This window comes from Mercenaria mercenaria, chromosome 10 (assembly GCF_021730395.1).
Source record: "Mercenaria mercenaria strain notata chromosome 10, MADL_Memer_1, whole genome shotgun sequence".
Classification (NCBI taxonomy): Eukaryota; Metazoa; Mollusca; class Bivalvia; order Venerida; family Veneridae; genus Mercenaria; species Mercenaria mercenaria.
The window spans coordinates 77,598,726-77,620,049 of record NC_069370.1 but is presented as its reverse complement, the minus strand read 5'-3'; the positions used below and the strand labels follow the sequence as shown (position 1 = coordinate 77,620,049).

General features: G+C 34.3%; 1 protein-coding gene across 1 annotated transcript; it reads left to right on the top strand.

Annotated features, from left to right (window-relative positions):
- Window positions 1-3,979: 3,979 nt before the first annotated feature.
- LOC128546261 (receptor-type tyrosine-protein phosphatase kappa-like) lies at window positions 3,980-21,088 on the top strand. Its single transcript, XM_053516557.1, has 14 exons — window positions 3,980-4,086; window positions 7,273-7,309; window positions 7,824-7,918; window positions 8,935-9,060; window positions 9,288-9,445; window positions 11,102-11,237; window positions 11,585-11,734; window positions 12,434-12,533; window positions 13,185-13,243; window positions 13,914-14,048; window positions 14,776-14,901; window positions 16,568-16,728; window positions 17,307-17,442; window positions 18,080-21,088. The coding sequence occupies exons 3-14, from the start codon at window positions 7,859-7,861 to the stop codon at window positions 18,131-18,133; spliced, it is 1,401 nt and encodes a 466-aa protein (XP_053372532.1). The 5' UTR covers window positions 3,980-4,086; window positions 7,273-7,309; window positions 7,824-7,858; the 3' UTR covers window positions 18,134-21,088.
- Window positions 21,089-21,324: the final 236 nt, after the last annotated feature.

Sequence of the window (21,324 nt, the reverse complement as noted above, 5' to 3'; positions counted from 1 at the left end):
TTGTACAAATCGAAAGTGTTAGCAGTCTTAGTTAAATATTCACACAACATATTTTTACCAATACATATAGAAAGACTAAGCCATGTTCAGTTAACTGTTATGGGTGAAAATGAATTCTGAAATCAAACAAGCTTTTTTAGACAAGAAGATGTTCAAAGTATACTATTTTGCGACAGTTAGCGGTGGTGGCGACATATCAGTGGTGTGACATTTAACTTTGCCACAGTTATATATGAATCATGTCATTCTTTCAAATCACTTTTAATAAATGACAATATGTGTGCATCATTTCTATCTAGCTCTTGATGTTTAAATGTACTTTTCAGTTATGCCAATTCCTACACCTAGCCCATTATCTGTATTGAGCGACAACTGGGTATATGTAGCTATAGGTTGTGGGGCACTTGTAGCCCTGGGTGTTATGGCAACAATAGTATTGGTGACAAAGAAACGGTAAGGTCAACATGATTACGTAATCATTTAGTTAAAACAATCGAAATGTTAACTCTTTAAAACTAATAAACTGTAGTTTATTTAATGAACTATATGCATAATAGAACATGATAATTATAAAAGTATGTTTAAAAACATGTTTAAACAAGACGCGCAACATTCATCACTACAAAGTTCGTCAGAATTATTGAAATGCTTGCAAAACTGCACATTAATAGTTTAGATGTCATAGATAATTTCATCTGAGTCAGTTTTGAATTTGTTCTTCATTTATTTCTCCTAGTTCATAATATTAGATTTAATTATTACCTTAATTCCAAAACAGGAGGCAAATTGCTAAACGCAGAAGAACCGCAAGGATGTCTACACTCCCTGATGAAAAAGTTCTAGAGGAAGCGCAGCGCCGACAGAAACATAAAGGTGGTAAATTTTATATATCATCACACTTAGACCAGCATCTGTAAATATCTCAACCCATTATATATTATTTGCTATAAAAGAATGCTTTGTTAGAATTAACGTCAATGTAAAAATTAACGCTAATTAAACTCTAAGTCTGTCATTCAAGGTTTCTTTCTGAAAGTTCATTTTTACCATATGCGGTTTTCAAGTGTGCATTTAAATGTAATACAAATAAATGTAATACAAAATTGACTCAAAGGTCTAATTCTAACTATCCCGCTCAATGTTCTATTTTCATGGTTTCTGAGGTTAAATGCATTAATGAAGAAATAATAAATTATGTTTCTTAGCAAATATCTTTTTGTCATCAAATGAGACCCACTAAATGCGATACAATATTGAACTAAAGGTAAGATAAAATACGAATTTTACATATTCGGCTCAATGTTTCTTTATGAAGATTATTATAGGTGACTGAAGTAAAATGGAAGCTTTATAACATTTAATTGTCTAAATCATGTTATTTAGCAAGTATCAGGTGACTCGTCAACAGCATATTTACACTTTTTTCAGTAGTATTCTTATGCAATGACATCCAATTGATAGTTATTTACCTTCATTCATGGTATACAGTTCTTGCAAAGACCCGGTACATTCTGAAAGTAAATATCTTTGACCATGTAGCACAATATATTTTTTTACATGATTTTTATATGATTTACAAGTCTACAGTCTATGATATATGACAGGTCTATACTCAATACATGTTTTCTAGGCTTTATTTTTATTTTTTTTATCTAATGTCATGTATTGAAAAGCTATTGAGAGAAGCATTGGGCCTCTGCAAATAGTTCTGGCTTGTAATACTAATGTAAAATGATTTTTATAAGCTACTTTAAAGACAATAAATCGGTATGTTTTAGCCGAAGGTGCAGGAGCCAGACTGACCCAGTTGTTTGTTGAGAACCCACTTGCCAGATTTATGAAGTACCGAAGTCATGGTGGCGACTTGATTACCAAAACACCTCTGAGAGAGATCCTTGGACGAGTTATTAAAATGGACGAAAATGACTTCAGCCGCGAATTTGATGTAAGTGTAAACTTTTTGTTGTGTTGGGAGACCTATGGAGTCAGACTTCGGAAAAGGTTTATTTGTACTTTCAATTTTTATAGCAGTTTCCTCGTATAATAAACAAACTATTCGTATATTAGAATGATTTCGGATGTTAAAAAAATGACTTATTGTATACCAATAGGATGTGGTTAAAAAATGAAAGTAACTGATAGAGCACAACTCTTGTAAAGAACAGTTTGATATGAATTGTATCATTCTCTGTACGTTAAAAAGTTTGTTTTGTCATTATACCGTTTGAAGGTGCCCTAATATTTTTGTTTGCCCTTTTTTTTACATTGCTATGGAATTGCAGCAATGTAGTTGCGATTTGAAGGTGATACGTTCTTGGAACGTGGATTTTTTACCTATCCCTGTTTTTTATTACTCAATAGATATTTTGACATGATTTTGTGTAAATATCGCCGGTCTGAAGTTTGTGCTTTATTACTAGTCTGCATTCGACACGTGTACGCATTGTTTAAAAAAATGACAAGGAAGTTAAATAGGAAGACATGTTTTTATTGTACATGTATGCAACAACGCATTCAGCCACCCTGCGCATTATTAGATATACGTGAAAAGTGTTAATGGAATATAAACCACAGATGTAATAAACATTATTCAAACAAGGAACACAACAAAACTTGAAAAGATTTATTTATATGTCATGTTAGTCATCTTATAAGTGTATAGTTTCATTATAGATATCTATGCAAGTAATAATAAATAGAAAGTAAGACACCTAATATAAGCAAAATAATGTCTTTTTCAGGAATTTAAGATCGGTTTGACGAAATCGCATGAAGCCTCAAGGAAAATCGACAATCTTGCCTTGAATTTCTTCGGTGGAATATATCCATGTAAGGCTCAATATCTGAACCTGTTCTATTATACATCACTAAAAAACAGATTCTTGAATAAGTATTCACTATATTTAAAATTCCATAACTTTCATTGCGAAAATGAATTCTTACATAAAATCCAGGTAGAATAACGAACGGTATCTGGCCGCATTTGAATAGACCAACTGGGCATTTTTGACAAAAGACGCTTGAGCTACCTTCATTTATTTGCATATTATATGGGAGCGGTGGTCTAGTGGTTAAAGAGTCGGCATCTAGACCCGGGGCCCGTGGGTTCAGGACCGCGCCTTCTCATATGACACATGTACTGGTTTTCTATGGAAGCGGACAGTTTGGTTAGAAAAATGTGCAACATGAGGTTATAGCATGTTCTTGTTCTTTATAAAGTTGCAATTTTATTTGTTTAAACGTAAATGACTCAGAGAAGCAATATTTCTGTGAACTGTTTTGTTAAAACGACACCCCTGGTTTTTTGTTTAAGATGACGAGAATCGCGTCATTTTGAGGCACTCGTTTGATGAGGAAGATGTGAAAAGAAAATCGAAAGTAAAACGAGGTATATTGAAGTCTGTTCATTTCACGACATTTCGCCCTAATAGGGATTCTACATACGAAGTGTTAGAAGCAGAAAGTAAAAATGAGAACCAGAATGAAGCCAACGCCAAACGCAGAAATAAAGTCGGAAACGATCGGTCAAATGGATACTCAAGTGTTGTATTTGATATAAAAGATGAAACTGGCGCTGATGGGCTACAGAAAGAAGACAAGAAGGAAGATGTTGATGACTATGCAACTGTTGATATAAGTGGAAGTGGTAAACCTTCATCATCTGGTAAAGAAGACGAACCAAGTGATTATGCAAAAGTTACTTACGGTGACAAAACCAAACCTCCTGCAGAAGGCGAGCTGGATGATGACTATGGTAATATAAACAAGGATAAAAATGGTGAAACAGCCAAGACAGAACAAACAAAAAATGACGAAACGTGCGAATATTCGGTAGTTCACAAAGATAAAGATGGTCCCTATGATCATATAGGCGGAAATGAAAGTGGCGCGTCATCTCACACAGATCAACCAAAAGATGACGACCAGTGTGATTATGCTGTTGTTCACAAAGATAAAGGCGAAAGGAGAAAATCTGACAATACAGACGATGAAGATGTCAGGAAAAACGCAAACCAGAAATAACAAGGGGAAAAAGATGGAAGCGTGACTATTAGGAAGGATTATATAAATGCGTCATTCATTAAGGTATGTTCGGGGATTCTTCTGGAAACAATATTGATAAAATTTCGATCACATTTTTCGTAATACATTTTATTTCAATTAATTTTTTACGCCCATTTCTGAAAGAGCGAGGTGTATTATGTGAACACCCGTGGCGGTGGGCGGAGGGCAAGCGGGCGGTCGGCGTCCAAATCATGTCCGCTCTCTAAGTAAGTTTTCATCGGATCTTCACCAAACTTGCTTACACTGTTAGCGGGCATAATATCTCGGCCAAGTTTGATAACCAGACAACTCGCCCCAGGCACTCTTGGATTATGCCCCTTGAATTACTCGGAAAACCGCGAATTTAGCCTTCTCCGCACTTTAAGTCAGTTTCCACCCGATCTTCACCAAATTTGCTGTCAATGTTTATTGTAGGGATAATACACGTTTTTTGTGTATTAACGTCTGCAGAAGCCCGCGGGATTGTTGTGTATTGTTGCTAGTCTTGCATAAAAAAACATTACAAGACGACTAAATGCATTGTTTTCATATGTGATGACTTGACGATTCCGGTACATTTTTAGCTCATCTGATTTTTTGAAAAAAAATTATGAGTTATTGTCATCACTTGAGCGGTTGTCGGCGTCGGCGTCGGCGTCGGCGTCGGCGTCTGCGTCGGCGTTGCCTGGTTAAGTTTTATGTTTAGGTCAGCTTTTCTCCTAAACTATCAAAGCTATTGCTTTGAAACTTGGAATACTTGTTCACCATCATAAGCTGACCCAGTACAGCAAGAAACATAACTCCATCTTGCTTTTTGCAAGATTTATGGCCCCTTTTGTACTTAGAAAATATCAGATTTCTTGGTTAAGTTTTATGTTTAGGTCAACTTTTCTCCTAAACTATCAAAGCTATTGCTTTGAAACTTAAAATACTTGTTCACCATCATAAGCAGACCCTGTACATCAAGAAACATAACTCCATCTTGCTTTTTGCAAGATTTATTGCCCCTTTTGGACTTAGAAAATCAGTTTTCTAGGTTAAGTTTTATGTTTAGGTCAGCTTTTATCCTAAACTATCAAAGCTATTGCTTTAAAACTTGCAACACTTGTTCACCATCATAAGTTGACCCTGTACAGCAAGAAACATAACTCCATCCTGCTTTTTGCAAGATTTATGGCCCCTTTTGGACTTAGAAAATATCAGATTTCTTGGTTAAGTTTTATGTTTAGGTCAACTTTTTCTCTTAAACTATCAAAGCTATTGCTTTGAAACTTGCAACACTTGTTGACCATCATAAGCTGACACTGTACAGCAAGCAACATAACTTCATCCTGCTTTTTGCAATAATTATTGCCCCTTTTGGACTTAGAAAATCATTTTCTTGGTTGAGTATTATGTTTAAGTCAACTTTTCTCATAAACTATCAAAGCTGTTGCTTTAAAACTTGCAACAATTTTTCACCATCATAAGTGGACACTGAACATCAAGAAACATAACTCTATCCTGCTTTTTGCAAGAATGATGGCCCTTTTTAGACTTAGAAAATCATGGGCAGGACAATATTTCTATTACACAAAAAAAATCAGATGAGCGTCAGCACCCGCAAGGCGGTGCTCTTGTTTATTTACCATTCTTGTTGTTCTTGGAAACGGTAAACATGTTTTAAATATCCATAACCGGGGCACACATAACAACAACACTACTAAAAGCGTGATTTGAAGGTTTTTGAGCATTTTATTTTTATTTCTAGTGATTACAAACGTTACATTACACATAATTTTGCATATAATTTAAAAATTTGATAAACAGGAACACAATTATTTCAAGAATAACAACTTTACATTCGAATTATTTTGAGTACGAACAAACAGAGTACGGATGAGTACGAAGCTAGTGATTAGCTTTCGAGGTTTATTATATGAATTCTGCGAACAATCAGGTAAAAACAAACCGACTGATACTAACAAAAATCATTAATATAATACTTAAAAACGGGCAATAGCATAAGTTACACGCGATACTTATTTATTCACAGTTATTTACAACAACTTAACAGACGCTTTTTAAAGGGAGTAAACTCTAAGAGAAGCTAGTGCGTACATTGATGGGGGCAGTACGTTTGGGGTTGGAAACTGATACAGCTAAAGTTTGCTAAACATACTATGGATTACATTGTATCTATAATGCTACAAGAAGAGGTTATTATGGAAGAAACAAGATGCAGATGCCAAATATCAGTCTGCGCAGAAATACATACATACGACCCTGGCAAAGCATTTCAAAAATAAAAATCATGTATTAACAGCACGTGAATTGCCTTGTTTGCACACGATTTTTCTCCCGTTAATACATGGGCGGATCCAGTGAAAAAAGTAGTTTTTATGCAAGAATGTCATAATATCTCGGATAAGTACGATAACCACCTAAATCGCCCCAGGCACTCTTGCATTATGCCCCTTGAATTAGGCTGAGTTCGATGACGGGCGTATTTTGTGACAGTCTGGCGCTCTTGTTGAATACTATTTTATAATAAGTCTGTGTCATACTTTATAATAGGAACGTGTTGAGTTTTCTGGATTTCTTTTCCATAGATCATCATCAAGTTATTTTAGTGTATGTGCTAAATTCTTTCGTTTATACTTCATTTGTTCTTGAATCATGTTTTCTTTTAATAGACAGACACTTTGTTTCTGCCACCAAACAAAAGTGATTGAAGATATCTTGCTTTAGGACCCTGTAATCAATTATGCAGAACCTTTAGAAAATATTCATTTCATAACTTGGTAGTTCACCTGGAAAATAGAATGTAATTTTAAACCTCTGTAGTAGGTAGCCACTTATTTTGTGAACAATTTTCATAGAGTGGTTGTATGTGTATTTATCACTCAAAAATAAATATCTTCAGGTCTCACAACAAAATGACATGACACTTTCATACGGACATTATTCTATCGGACATTTGAAGTCCAGTTCGGTTGTGTCACTATTTATGTTTGCTTAATGTCAAATTAAAAAAAAAATACGTTATTACTGTTTTTATAGACGACCTTGCTTGCTTATTATACCTATCATGTTTTAATTTCAGTAAACAGAGATAATAACGGCCTTCATAGCTCGTGACAGCGTCAGGTTTCAGGCCTGCAAGACATACCCCGTAAATCATAATTGTTCCTTTCACGCTAATTTGTTCTGTTAATTTGATTTAAACAATAATTATTCTCTTTTCAGGGATACAATCAGAATGAAAAATACATTGCGGCACAAGGTACGTAACTATGTTTTTATTTGAATATACCTGTTCTTGTGCTCCTAGCTGTTGTTTAATCAAGCTTTTGTCTGACTAGGCTGGGTTCATCTAAAACTGTATACGACATGACCATGGTTTGTTTCCCGCAATCTTATTTGTCCAAAATTGATTTACAGAAAAAAACTAGTACCCCCACCTCCTCTTAGTTTTTATTCATAACGTATTTTCTCTATCACAAATGAAAGTATTAAGCAGTCACCAACCAATGGCTGTTTAACACAGTTTGAAATTAGAGCCGCTCAAATCCAGTGGCTGCTTTGTACAGGGTCCGGCTATGACAAGTTCAGTTGTACATTTATTTGGATTCGCGAGGAACAGTTGTACAAAGTCGACATGGGGTACTCTTCTTTTTATATCTTTCAAGCTTAACAGTGTAATGGAACAATGACCACATCAAGGAAATGTAAATGTCGTTTCCGACAAGTGTTGTTAAAAGCAAGTTATACTTTGTTTAGTTTTGTTATCATTTCAGCGCCGTCAAAATTGACTGCGAATGATTTCTGGATCATGGCATGGGAACAGAAAAGTAGCTTTATCATCATGCTGACAGAGATCCCAGAAGAGGGAGTATGTATGATTTTCTTAGTGTGTAAAGCTCACATTGGGTAAGGTACAGTCAATGTATTGACATGTTGTCTTTCATTTTCTCCCTGGCTATTACTGTCACATGGCTGTATCTTTGACTAACTGACACATGTAGATCTATGCGTTATTGAACCAGTTTGTTATTACTATGCATGATATTTTTGGTTTTTACTTTGTATTAGTAATGTCAATATGCTGCACTGTCCATAATGAAAGCCTTTTTTGTTACAAATAGCTCGCTTCATTATCCAGTTACAAGTGTTTAATGATGAGATAAATGTATGTATATTATTTGGACTTTATTTTAATGCATGCTACTGTATCAAGTGTCATTTGTTATCTAAGAAAATTTATAGCCAAAGAATATTTTAACACTATCTATGCACGATGGGCGGTTATACGTCGGGCGTAATAATTTCACGAGGGCGCAGCCCGAGTGAAATTATTTGTACGACGTATTACCACCGAAGTGTATCAATAGTGTTAAAATACGGTTTTGCTATAAATTATTTCGATTCCAATATGCCATTGATCTAAATCAGTAGATAAAATAGACTGTGACTCAATGTAGAGTTGGAGCGCCGGTATAAATTACAGACTCCGCTATATACCGGATTCAAGCAATTTGAACTAAAAGTACTTCAAATGTATATATTTTGTAACCATTGGTGATACTAACCCTAACCTTTAGTCAGTATATCATACATATTATACACTAAATGCGTGCGAACATGCAATAATTTGCGTATTTTTGCCGCGTGATCCAATTCAGAATCACTTCCAGGCATGCACAGAAGACCGCTCCAAATCTGCAATGAGCTACATCGGATAAAATCTTGGTCGCAACAAAAACTGTAACGTCACCGCACGTTAATGTGACATCATTCTAGCGTAAGATTGTTTTAACATTGACAAGCATATTAGAATGTAAAGTGATGCTGATGTAGAAAACAAATGATATACCTCTTGTGTCAAGCTAAATATTCTTGACATTACAGTTATCTCGCTGCGAAAAGTATTGGCCAGATCTTGACAAACATGAGACATTTGGTGACATTACAATTACATGCTACGATTGTAATCAATATGCTGACTATACTGTTCGACTACTCAAACTGAGCTTGGTATGTATTTTACTGTATTCCATTAGATCTATAATTACATGCTACGATTGTAGTCAATATGCTTAAAATACTCTATTTTGACAACTCAAACTGAACTTGTTAAGTATTCTAAACCATACCAGAGTGTTACAGTTAAAAAGGTCAGGGTCATATTTGCGTACATGTACATTCCGTATTCCCAACATAAATGTTAGGGCAACATCAATAATCTAGAAACTCTATTGTAGAAGAACGGCCATGAGAGAGAAATAGTACACCTTCAGTTCACTGCCTGGCCGGAGGAGGGCTGTCCGGTATCTGCTATTGACTTCATACAGTTTCATCAGAAATACAGAACTTTGACTAAAGGCCGCCACGGAATGGGCGCTACTATTGTACATTGCACGTAAGCAACTGTTTTAGCTATAAATTGTATATTGTCAAGCTTCATGTCTTACACGTACACTTCAACAAAATTATGAACGTAAGTAAGCTAGTATCTATACAAATGCGTTCAGATAGTAGAGCATGTTGCCGTTAGACAGATCTCGTTTATTTTGAGTTAAAAGTTTAAATGTTTAAATTGATTGCATATATATTAGGAAACCTTTACTTGTAATTGTCAAGTGCAAACGATCAGACGTCGATTTGTATCAACAATTTTGTCGAGCATGTTTTAAAATAATTGTTTTCCTGAATGTAGGGATAATACACGTTTTTTTGTGTATTAACGTCTGCAGAAGCCCGCGAGATTGTTTGTGACCGAGACCGAAAGTCGAGGTCACAAACATATCCCAAGGGCTTCTGCAGACGTTATTACATAAAACAAACGTGTATTGTCGCTATTCTTGCATTAAAAAAAAAACATTACACGTCGACTTAATGCATTGTTTTCATATGTGATGACTTTACGATTCTGGTACATTTTAGTTACCAATCGGTTGTTTTTGGAAACGGTAAACATGTTTTAAATATCTATAACCAGGGCACACATATCAACAACACTACCAAAAGCGTGATTTTAAGGTTTTTGAGCATCTTATTTTTATTTCTAGTTATTACAAACGTTATATTACCCATAATTTTGCATTTAACTTAAAAATTTGATTAACAGGAACACAATTTTAAGAATAATAAATTTACATTAATATTATTTTGAGTACGAACACATTTAGAGTACGGATGAGTACGAGGGTAGTGACTAGCTTTCAAGGTTTATTATATGAATTCTGCGAAAAATCAGGTAAAAACATACCGACTGATACTAACAAAAATCGTAAATATAATACCTAAAAACGAACAATAGCACAAGTTACACGCGATACTTATTTATGCACAGTTATTTACAATTACTGAACAGACGCTTTGTAAAGGGAGTGAACTGTAAGAGAAGCTAGTGCGTACATTGATGGGGGCAGTAGGTTTGGGGTTGAAACTGATACAGCTAAACATACTATGGATTACATTGTATCTATAACGCTACAAGAAGAGAAAAAACAAGACGCAGATGCTAAATATCAGTGTGCGCAATGTCCCTGGCAAAGCATTTCAAAGATAAAAATCATGTATTAACAGCACGTGAATTGCCTTGTTTGCACACGATTTTTCTCCCGTTTATACATGGGCGGATCCAGTGAAAAAAGTAGTTTTTATGCAAGAATATTTTTTTTATACATGTTGATCTAATTGTCTAATTAAAGTTGTCTCCAAAGAAACACGAACGACAATTCTTATTTCCGTAAATAATGTCAAGTTCATAGAAATCTACATATGAGCCGCTCCATGAGAAAACAAACACAGTGCGTTTGCGACCAGCCTGGATCTAGGCTGGTGCGCAGTCGTTTCAGGATTCATGCTGTTCCCTAACGGTTTCTCCAACTGCAATAGGCTTTGAAAGCAAACAGTATGGATGCGCAGGCTGGTCTGGATTCATGCTGGTCGCAAACGCACTATGTTGGTTTTCTCATGACACGGCTCATATATGCTTTCATTAAATAACTTTTCGTCTAATGTGATGCGTTTCATGTTTACCTATTCAATGTGGAAGTATCTGATATTCCAGAGCCGGAGTGGGAAGAACTGGTGTATTTATTGCACTGGACATTCTCGTAGAAGAAGGTCTGGATACACTAAATGTGGATGTGTTTAAGTGTGTTGTTGCACTGCGAGAACAACGTGTGGATATGGTGCGCTCCATTGTAAGTGTCATAAGAACAGGGTAACAACCAACACATAATGCTATCTCTCATGAATGAAATACATAGAAGTCTTTTGGTGATAATTCATCTTTATGTAGTGAGTGAAAAACACATATCGATATAATATTAATAGACAAATCATTATTTGTGATAATAAATGATGAAAGTATGTATCATTTAAAATGGTATCAGTCAGCGAAGACTATGAATGCAATATTTCGATTTATATATCATTTGCAACTTGACATCATTTTCAATTTCAGATATCCTAGTAATCTTGTTTCAGTGATGTTATAAATACTTTAATAATCATATAATAAAGAATCTTGTCATATTATGATTCACAGGACCAGTATGAGTTTTTGTATAAAGCTGTAGCTCAGACGTTTGCTTTAGAGGCACAGCCTTGTCATAAAGTGAGGTTGCAAGACAAACTTACTGAGCTGAAAAGGTTTGATCATGACAGTGGAAAATCAAAACTGGAACTTCTTTACCAGGTTAAACGTCAGATTTTCTTTAAAGATATATTATGCACATCTTTCACTAAAATATTTTAGCATCAGATATTAACTTGAAATATGGAATATCCTCATTAGATGTACACAAATGTATTTATCTTGGCTAGTACTAAAAGTTACTGCGCCAGTAGCCAGTACAGACGCATTCACAGTTTACTGTAATGTTGTAACAAACATGGGTTACATAACTGCCAGTTTAGCCAGGGTAGTGCAAAGTGATAATGTGGCTACATATACATATATGTTTATTGTGTACTATCTTTAATCTAACATCATACTTTTTATATATGAGATGTGTTATTTCGTGTTTACATAAATAGATGATATATGGTATTTGTTCTTTTTTAAATGAAAGTTTAGAAATATTATTTACCAAACATTGATTGATCACTGTTAGAAGTTCAGATGCGACGGACTTATATTACGAGGGGACAGTCCAAGTGGTATAATATTGCCCATCTGAACGAAAAAAACGATGCTTTGATTCAAGATAAAATCACTGCCTGAGATATCAAGGATTAATGGCAGAATTTTGGAAAACGTTAACGACAAAATTACCAAAATTGCAAACTTTGTTAACCGGTACATTGTATATTCCTTTAACCGCAGGTTTAAAGAAGTCGACACAGAGAATTGAATCAGTTCATAAATGATTTAATGTTTGGTATTTATATACAGAGCTTAAAGGCTTCCTTGGTATTGGATACTGCTGAAATAGCGACAGTTGATGTCCTTCAAGAAAGGAAGAGCAAGGACAGGCCAACAAGTGATGTACCCGGTATGAAAGTGTAAAATTATTTGAACCAAATCTCAAAGCATTAGGATAATACCCAATATGAAAATTTAAGGTCCTTGAACGCAGATACTTCAAATCAAAAATGGGGCCTCCGTGGCCGAGTGGTTAAGATCACTGACTTCAAATCTTTAGATCACTTGCCTGTCACCGATGTGGGTTCGAGCCTCACTTGGGGCGTTGAATTATTCATGTGAGGAAGCCATCCAGCGGGCTTACGGAAGGCCGGTTGTTCTACCCAGGTGCCCGCTGGTGATGAAATAATGCACGGAGGGGTACCTTGGGTTGTTCTCTTCAATAAAAGCTGGAAAGTCGGCATATGACCTATATTTGTGTTCGCGCGACGTTAAACCCAACAAAAAATTAAATCAAAGCGCGTAGCGTAGTAAATCTATGTATGTATGTATGTATGTATGTATGTAGACTAAACAAAGAAAGGAATACAAATGGATCACCGCCAAATATATTTGAAAGTTACAAGGCAGTTTAAATTAAAATTATCTCATATCGACACTTAAATAGTATGTGTCTACACACAGATACCAATCTCATTATACTTAGATTTTCTTCTTTAGTTCAATTATTTTGTCATTTACTACCTTTATATGGAACCATTTTGTGTTTATAATGTTTCAGATGTTCTCTTCAGACCTGATTTACCGCAAAATATTTACATAAACGCAGTCATATTTGAGGTAAGACAGTCAATTGGCGGACAGAAAAATTTATACTTTATATAAATGTGTGATTTCCATCAATTTCTAAAGCGTCTTAGAAGTTAGGTTCAGACCATTGCAATGTAAATAAAATCAAATCGTTAGCATCTTATCATTTGAATGATAATAAACTTGTAACGAGCAAACTCGGCATTCTCATAGCATTATGTGCATGTTCTCAACTCGTTAGGGTACATGTGCGTGTCTTTTGAATTCGACCTATAGAATATGTACATTGTAAACTATTATGTCATCTGTACCGAAACCAGGGAAATTATAAAGAAAATAATCTCACCAAAAAGAGATACTGTTAACTTCTAAAACTGAAATATACAATAATTATAAATGTTCGTAGTGCGATATTCCGAATAAGTATACATGTGACCGTTTGTTCATCAACAGAAACGACCAATACATATTATGTTAGAGACCATACGAAGAGCTCTTCCCTTACTTTGAATTTGGTAATGGAATTTATAAGCGCACCGGTAACGAGCAAAATTGTAAACAGTTACAGAGACTAGTATCTAGTTATACCTTAAAGGCAATGGCTCCATATTTTCAAAAAAAAACTTACTTGTTCAATATCTGAATTGCATGTTATTATTATATTTATGCACTATAATTAAAATATGATTTGTAAATCTAGTCGCTAAGGAAGAAAGAGGCTATAGTAGCAACGCAAATGCCAACACCGGACACACTTCAAGATTTCTGCCAGTTACTGGTCTATCATCAATGCGCCACGGTCATCATGCTAAACCCCATAGACCCTAATGACAAGGTACATATTTCTGTGGTTGTGATTTTGTTCCTGTCTGATTCCGTGATCAAGTTTTGAAAGTCAGTAAGATAAAATTGCTTGCCTTTCACCTCTGCGGATTCAAGCCCTGATCGGGCTTTCATGTGGGGAGTCCTTCTGCTAGCTGTCTTTCGAAAGAAAGCAGATCTTCCAGTGTGCCTTTTTCCCCAAATGTATCTTACTCCAACAACTGATGCTCGAAATTCGCAGTACGACCTAAACTGTGTCTATACGACGTATAAAACAAGACAGTTACTTTGTTAAAAAGAATGCTCGGTTGATTATTTCTAAATTATGAATGCATGTTTTCTTATTCAAATATGTGTACCTTATATGTACTTGAAGCTAATTTAAGGTTAAAAAATATAAATGTCCGAAACTGACTGTAATTCATTATCGATAATATTGTCACAACGTCTTTTTTAACTTAGAAATGTTCCTTAGCAACGTGAGACTCGCATGTAATCCTTCATAAACATAAACGCATTCCTTAGCCTTAGAAGTGAAAGAGTGTTTCAAAGGGTTTCTACATATACCTTTCTTTATATATTAAAGTGTGTACCTGGATAATGTGTTTAAAAAAAAACATTGTAATTTGCATTTTAACTAGGTGTTATCCTACGATATACATGTATATCTGTTTGCTTTTATACTGCAATTTCAAATGTTATAACATTCCATGTCACTGTATTGCTGACTTTGTTTACAGTCAATTGGAACATACTGGCCCACGGCAAAGACGCCAGTGGTTGCTGGTAAGATGATTATTTCCCAGTTAAGTATAGAGAAGGAATCCGACTATATTATCAGACAACTCAGAATCCACACTCCTGAGGTTTGTGTTCATCCCTCTTTCATGTGTTTAAAAAATACATATATAATATTTTCTCGAAACGTTGTTTCAATCCACTTTTAATCTCTGCTGACAAATCTTGTGAGGAGACTGCTCCATGGGGCAGATATTTTCTTTCAAATTAGATCAGTTTCATAACTAAACTAGATCGTGCCTATCATATTTAAGTATTTTTATCAGCACATTAACCGTATTAACAGTTAAAACCGGACCTTATTTTTGTGTCATTGAAACGCTTTGAGCTTAAAGGCGTATGCTAGATAAAATTTTCACGAGGCAGAAATCGCATGACGCACCGATTACGACACCGTTTCGGTAAAGTTTATTTTCAACGCTTGGTCAAAACTAGTCGAAATGATAGTATGTACGTTTCAGGACGGCATGATAACTTTTGACTATCACTCTCCCGTTACTTTCATGCTTATTTTGAGTATTTCTGTAAGGAAATCCGCAATCAAAACGTACGCAAGATAAAATTTTCACGAGGCAGAAATCGCATGGCTCAACGTTTCCGGTAAAGTTGCATGGTTTTGGATATTCGGACAATCGCCGTGTTTATTTCTAATGCGTGATCAAAACAAATCCAAATAATAGGATGTATGTTTCGGGACAGCGTAATAACGTTTGACTGTCACAGTCCCGTCACGTCCGAGCTTATTGTGTGTATTTATGTAAGGACACCTCCGATGAAGTTTGTTGGGAACGTTTTCTGGTACATGTACATATGAATGTATTTGTAAAGATAAAAGGTCTGATAATGAATTTATGTCGACATTAAAGCATACAATTGTCTCGCTGATATTTTTGAACGTAAGTTTTGTGTTTTTGTTTCTGTCATTTCAGTGTCATCTGCTGAAACCGGTGTCGAGGTAGAAATCTCCTCGCACTTTTTCACATATTACCAACGATTTTAGTCTCAAATTTAAAATTATGAGTTACATTTGACCCATTTGACGTTTCTTTATGAATATTTATTTGTAATCTTTTGGAGTCTGATCAGTATTTATGACTACTTTGGATTTATAATGTTTTTTTCTTTTTATTTCTCTGCATGAAGATCACAATCCAGTATCATAAAGGGGTAATAATTCAAAATGAAAATGTGAAAAATCTAATTCGGTGACCACCCTTTTTCTTTTTATATTTCAAAAGTAAACATTATAAAATATTCTGCTATTCTTGCAAGTTTAATAAAATTCCTTTATGTAGATTTGGAAATATTAACTGCTAAAGGAAATATACAATATTTCATAATTATGATGCTTTTTTGACTTAGAAAACAACAACAACAACACACAAGTGTCATGCAACTATTTCTTGAATTTCAGTAAAATTTCTTTTTGTTTTGAAGGGAAAAAATCATGTCTTATGAGATTTGACTAGCAGTTATACTTCATGAATCATTTATTTGATTCCTTGATCTTATATGTTATGGCAGACACGCTCTAGATTTCAACATACACTTGTACCATGGTCATGCATTATAATCTGAAATAAAATGAAAACGAAGTCGGTGACCCCCATATTTCTTTTTATTTTTAAGTTACTTATAAAATGAACTAACAATATATGAAATATGAACAAAATCTGTTATTGGGAAAAAAATGGTGAAATTCTAGCATACGCCTTTAATTTCTATTTTACGTAGACTGATGACGACTCCCCGGCGCACGAAGTAACTATGATTCAGTATAAAGGATGGAAGATAGTTAAGAATGTACCAAACGCAAAAAACATGCTGAAAATCCTTCAAGTGTGTCAGAGATACATCAGGGATTTGCCAGATAAGCGCCTTTTAATCCATTGCATGTAAGTCTTACATTGCAGCTTTAGATCACTGTTTTTAAAATAAAGAGAACAAAATGACATTTTACTTATAAACAGCATTGAATTATTCTAGTTAAAACCAGGTTTGATCAAAAGGCTGCCAGAGTAACGTGGAGAGGTATATATGGCCTAATCACAACTCTTCTTTCGTACACTAGTAGCTAAGCTATTTATAGAGGTTTGTCCCGAAATGTGACTTATTCTAGAATAGTGCACTTGATGGTCCGCATATCTTAGAAGTATTACTTGTTACAGAATTTCTTTAATAATCTTTGTAAGTCCTTTTAAGAGGACATCTATGTCGTACAGAATGCATATTTATTCACTGTAATTATAAAAAGTACTAAGAGCAAACATGAACTAAAGAAAATCTGAACTATTACTATGGAAACATTTGAGCACTACTTTTGCTAGTAGGGCCGCACATATCGTTGATCGAGCCGTCATCAGAACGAGTTTGAAGTGCCAATTATCACGATATATTCTTATGTGTTTAAAATGAATGAAAATAGGATTTCATATATGAAACGTTTGAGTAAAACGTTTCTATAAATCTATAGGAATGGAGCTGAACAAAGTGGTTTGTTTTGTGCTTTGGTGAATTTGTTAGAGATAGTAGACTTTGAAGACGAAGTTAGTGTAACAAGTGTCGTTAGAAAGATACTAGCGAGAAGGCCAAATGCGTTACCTACTATGGTAAGTTTCTAAAATGTTAGTTTTCTATATATGTAGGCCTATTTGGATAAATTGTTTTGACTTACAAATATATGGCTTGAATTCTGTATCGAGTTAAAATGTTATATTTTATCCTATAGGTATTAATACATATATTTAAATGGATACTTAAACAAAGCCAAACTGTTACAAAGCTTTAAAAGTGACAAACAAACTAGCAAAGATAACTTAGCTTAAGGGTCTGTTTTATCTATTTATAAGTAACTCTTTATATAGTGTTTAAAGTAATGAATATACAGTTATGATTCTTTTTTATACATACTTACATGAAGCACTTCTGCGATTTAATTATTTTCGAGTTCAGAACCTGGCGGGGATTACTTGCATTTGTACTGAACAATATAAGTGTTAAGAGTGAGTGTGGTTATGCATTAGTCGCCGATTTAAATCCCCCATGCACACCGTGCATTGACCTACTTGTCTTTCTTTATGTACATACACTACTATAGGGTCTTTTGTTAAGGAGGTTCTTGGAACACTTGTTTTCAAATAATGGCTAGTAATAGCTAATGCTGACTGTATAAATTGTTGTATTGACTTCTGTTAATCATGTATCAGTTTATATGGGCCATTTGATTTCATCTTCATCCTGTTTCAGGACCAGTTTGAGATGTGTTTTGCCGCAACATGTGAATATATCAAAAAGGCATGATTGTGTTTTGGTAGTGTTGTGCGTGTAACGGACTGTTGACATTAGAACATATATTATTTACTGAGAGAAGCAGACAGTGAAGCAGACAGTTAAAAGTTCTTACATGGTTACTGTGGATATAAATTATTTAATATCTGTACTTTTGGTTATATTTTGCCATTGAATATATATCATATATATACTGCTTTATCAATATAATCATGTTTTTTAACTGTGTAAAAAATTGATGTACGTTTACCTTAATCTTGATAGACCTAATGAGTTAGTATTATCTACATACTAAGGATGACTAAATTTGTTATATTTAAAGTTACATACTGTTTTCGCTTGTAAAATAAATGCAGCATATGTAATTTGACACTAGATTCACTAAAGACGAATCATACAGACAAGTTACTTTTTAAATGAACATTAATGCTGTCAAAACTAATACTGCAGTATAGACAAAACACTTATGTTTATATTAGTTATAAAAGAGATAAAGTTTCACTTTCTGAATATCTTTAAAACTCAAAACCATACGCTATATGAATTTTAATATTTAACAGAATAACAGAATTTTTCAAGGTATTTATAGTGTTAACTGTACTGTTGTGTGAATTATTGATACATGTGTATTTTTAACATTATCAAAATAAATGTAAAGCTTTTATCTTAAAGTTTAAGTACTAATTTCTAATAAATTTTTTTGTGCTGTGAACAAACATAAATGTCGGACTACAGTGGGATATTTTCTTAACAATAAAATTATTTACAAGTTTTGTACTCTAAAGGAATAGGAATAGTAGCAACTTTCGTGGTGATACACATGTATTTGATTGTAGTATTCAATATTTTTGCAGTAAAAAGGGTCATTGATGCTATTAAAAAGGGAAAACCCCCAGGTGCAGACAATATTTGCTCTGATGTTCTACAAATTATGCATCATAAGCGAAATTTTATGCACAATGTTTGTTATCGACAATGCTATTTTTGGGATGGAAACCCTCATGTTCATCTCAGAAACAAAGGAAGTGTTACAGTTCTATGGAAAAGGTTACTTCTTTGATAGAATATGAATTTCTAAATATATGATTGCAGCTACAATGCAAAATGATTTCCGGAAGAGTGGCTGCATTTGAGATTCACTTGATATTTTCTCAATGAGTCATAATCATTTCAGCATTATTTTTGTCCATCAATATTAACTTTTGTCTGATCATGTAATAGATCTTCGTTTTGAATAACAGGAACAGGGCGTTTTTTTTTTTCTAAGATTTCTTAACCTTGCTTTAAATCACGTTTATGTCCCTGAAAAATGTGCGGTAGAGTCGGTACACATCATGAAGCTGAACTTTCGGAATCAATTCACACTGTAGAATATATCATAAATAAAACTATGTTTATAGATAAAAACATTATCATACAGCATTTTGAGCTATTTCAACCTTGACTACAAGAAAGACATTGCGCACGGGAGAGTACCTGTACGGTACCTTCATGATATGACATGCTATTATTTCCCCTTTTCTACAAAAAGGAAGTAAGAAAGTATATATACGTATCAGCCTAATATTACACAAAAACAACAAATGAAAACAAAAGTTATTCAAAGCTGAATATAACGCCTTGTATTCGTCTGTCACAAGATTTTAGCCTTTACCTAATGATTATGTTCTTCAGCGGATAAATATTGAATGTTTTATAACATTTTGTTTTTGTTTGAATATCGACACAGACCTGGCGAAATGGTAATTTCATTTGATATATTTTTGCATTATATAAATATATTTTCACTCTTTGGTCTGGAAAACTCATAACTGGCAAATCAACAGAAGACAGTCTTTTTACACATGCCTGCTCAGGTATTTAAGGTAAGCAGTGGTCTAGTGGTTAAAATGTCGGCCACTCTACCCAGAGGCCATTGTTTCAAGTCGCACTGGGGTCGCAAACATGCATTTTAATTTGACACTAGTACTGAAATTCTCCAGGAAGCAGACTTGAGAGAGATTTAATCAGCCCGAAGCTCTCATCACAGCCAACCGCTAATAAAATAGCATTAGCCAATTATTGGTTGTTACCGGTGTATTTAATACAACCTCTCCAAAGCGGCCCTCTCTTAAACAAAAACCTCTCTATAACAACATCTTCAAAATGTCCCTAAGCTGAAATATACTATCAAGTTTGCCTCTCCAGAACAACAACCTCTACATAGCAGTTAATATTTGTATCTCCCAAAGGTGTTGCTGTACAGAGGTTGCACTGTATTTCATAAACACATGGTGCAATGGGTATGGAACATTAGGTTGATTATTACTATGAATATTGAGTAAGGGCCTCCGTGGCTGTGTGGTAAAAGTCTCTGTGACTTTGAATCACTTTCCCCTCACCAGTGTGGGTTCGGAACCTCGTTAAGGTGATAGGATTCTTCATGCGAAGAAACCGTCTAACTGGCTTATGGAAGATCGGTGCCCATCCATGCCTCAAGCAATGCTCGAATGAGCATCTAGGCTCCACCATGCTTGACAAGTCGCCACTTGACCAAAATTGTGTGGGTATGACTCTAAATCCCAACAAAACAATATCAAGGCAGAAGATAAAAATAAAAAAAAGATTTTAACTTTCAGTTGCTTGTATTTTTGCATGCTTTTGTAGTTAATCATACATACATTTACATATTTTAGATATCTATATAGAGTGTAACATTTCTGTTGTAAAATTGTATCAAACAGTGTTCAGAAGCTTTAAATTTTATAACTGTTTTATATTATATCACCTAGCAATATCTCTGTTATCAGGTCTGTTATTCGTAACATATTTTAATTATAGTTTGCTAGTTTGCGCATTATTCAAATCACTAATGTCTAAATACATGTGTTTATTTCAATATTTATTGGATCTTTCACTACAAGTTTCTTCATCATGTGAATATTTCTATAAGTTGTGAATAAATCTTTTTAACCGAAACAAAAGTAATGCTGATGTTGTTTTTTACCTTCATTTTCCCCACAATAACTTTCAACTGACATTATTTTTGTTTAAGAATAAAATGTTTTTTTTTTGTGCGTTAAGACGGGAATAAATTCAATAAATCCAAATCTATGAATCGCGCTAAGATTCTTGGATGATTTGCAAGAAGTGCCGCATTAAACTGTAATTCGCCGTCCAGTAAAAACATAGTTCCTGTTTTCTTAATTCTGAGAAAAATCAAA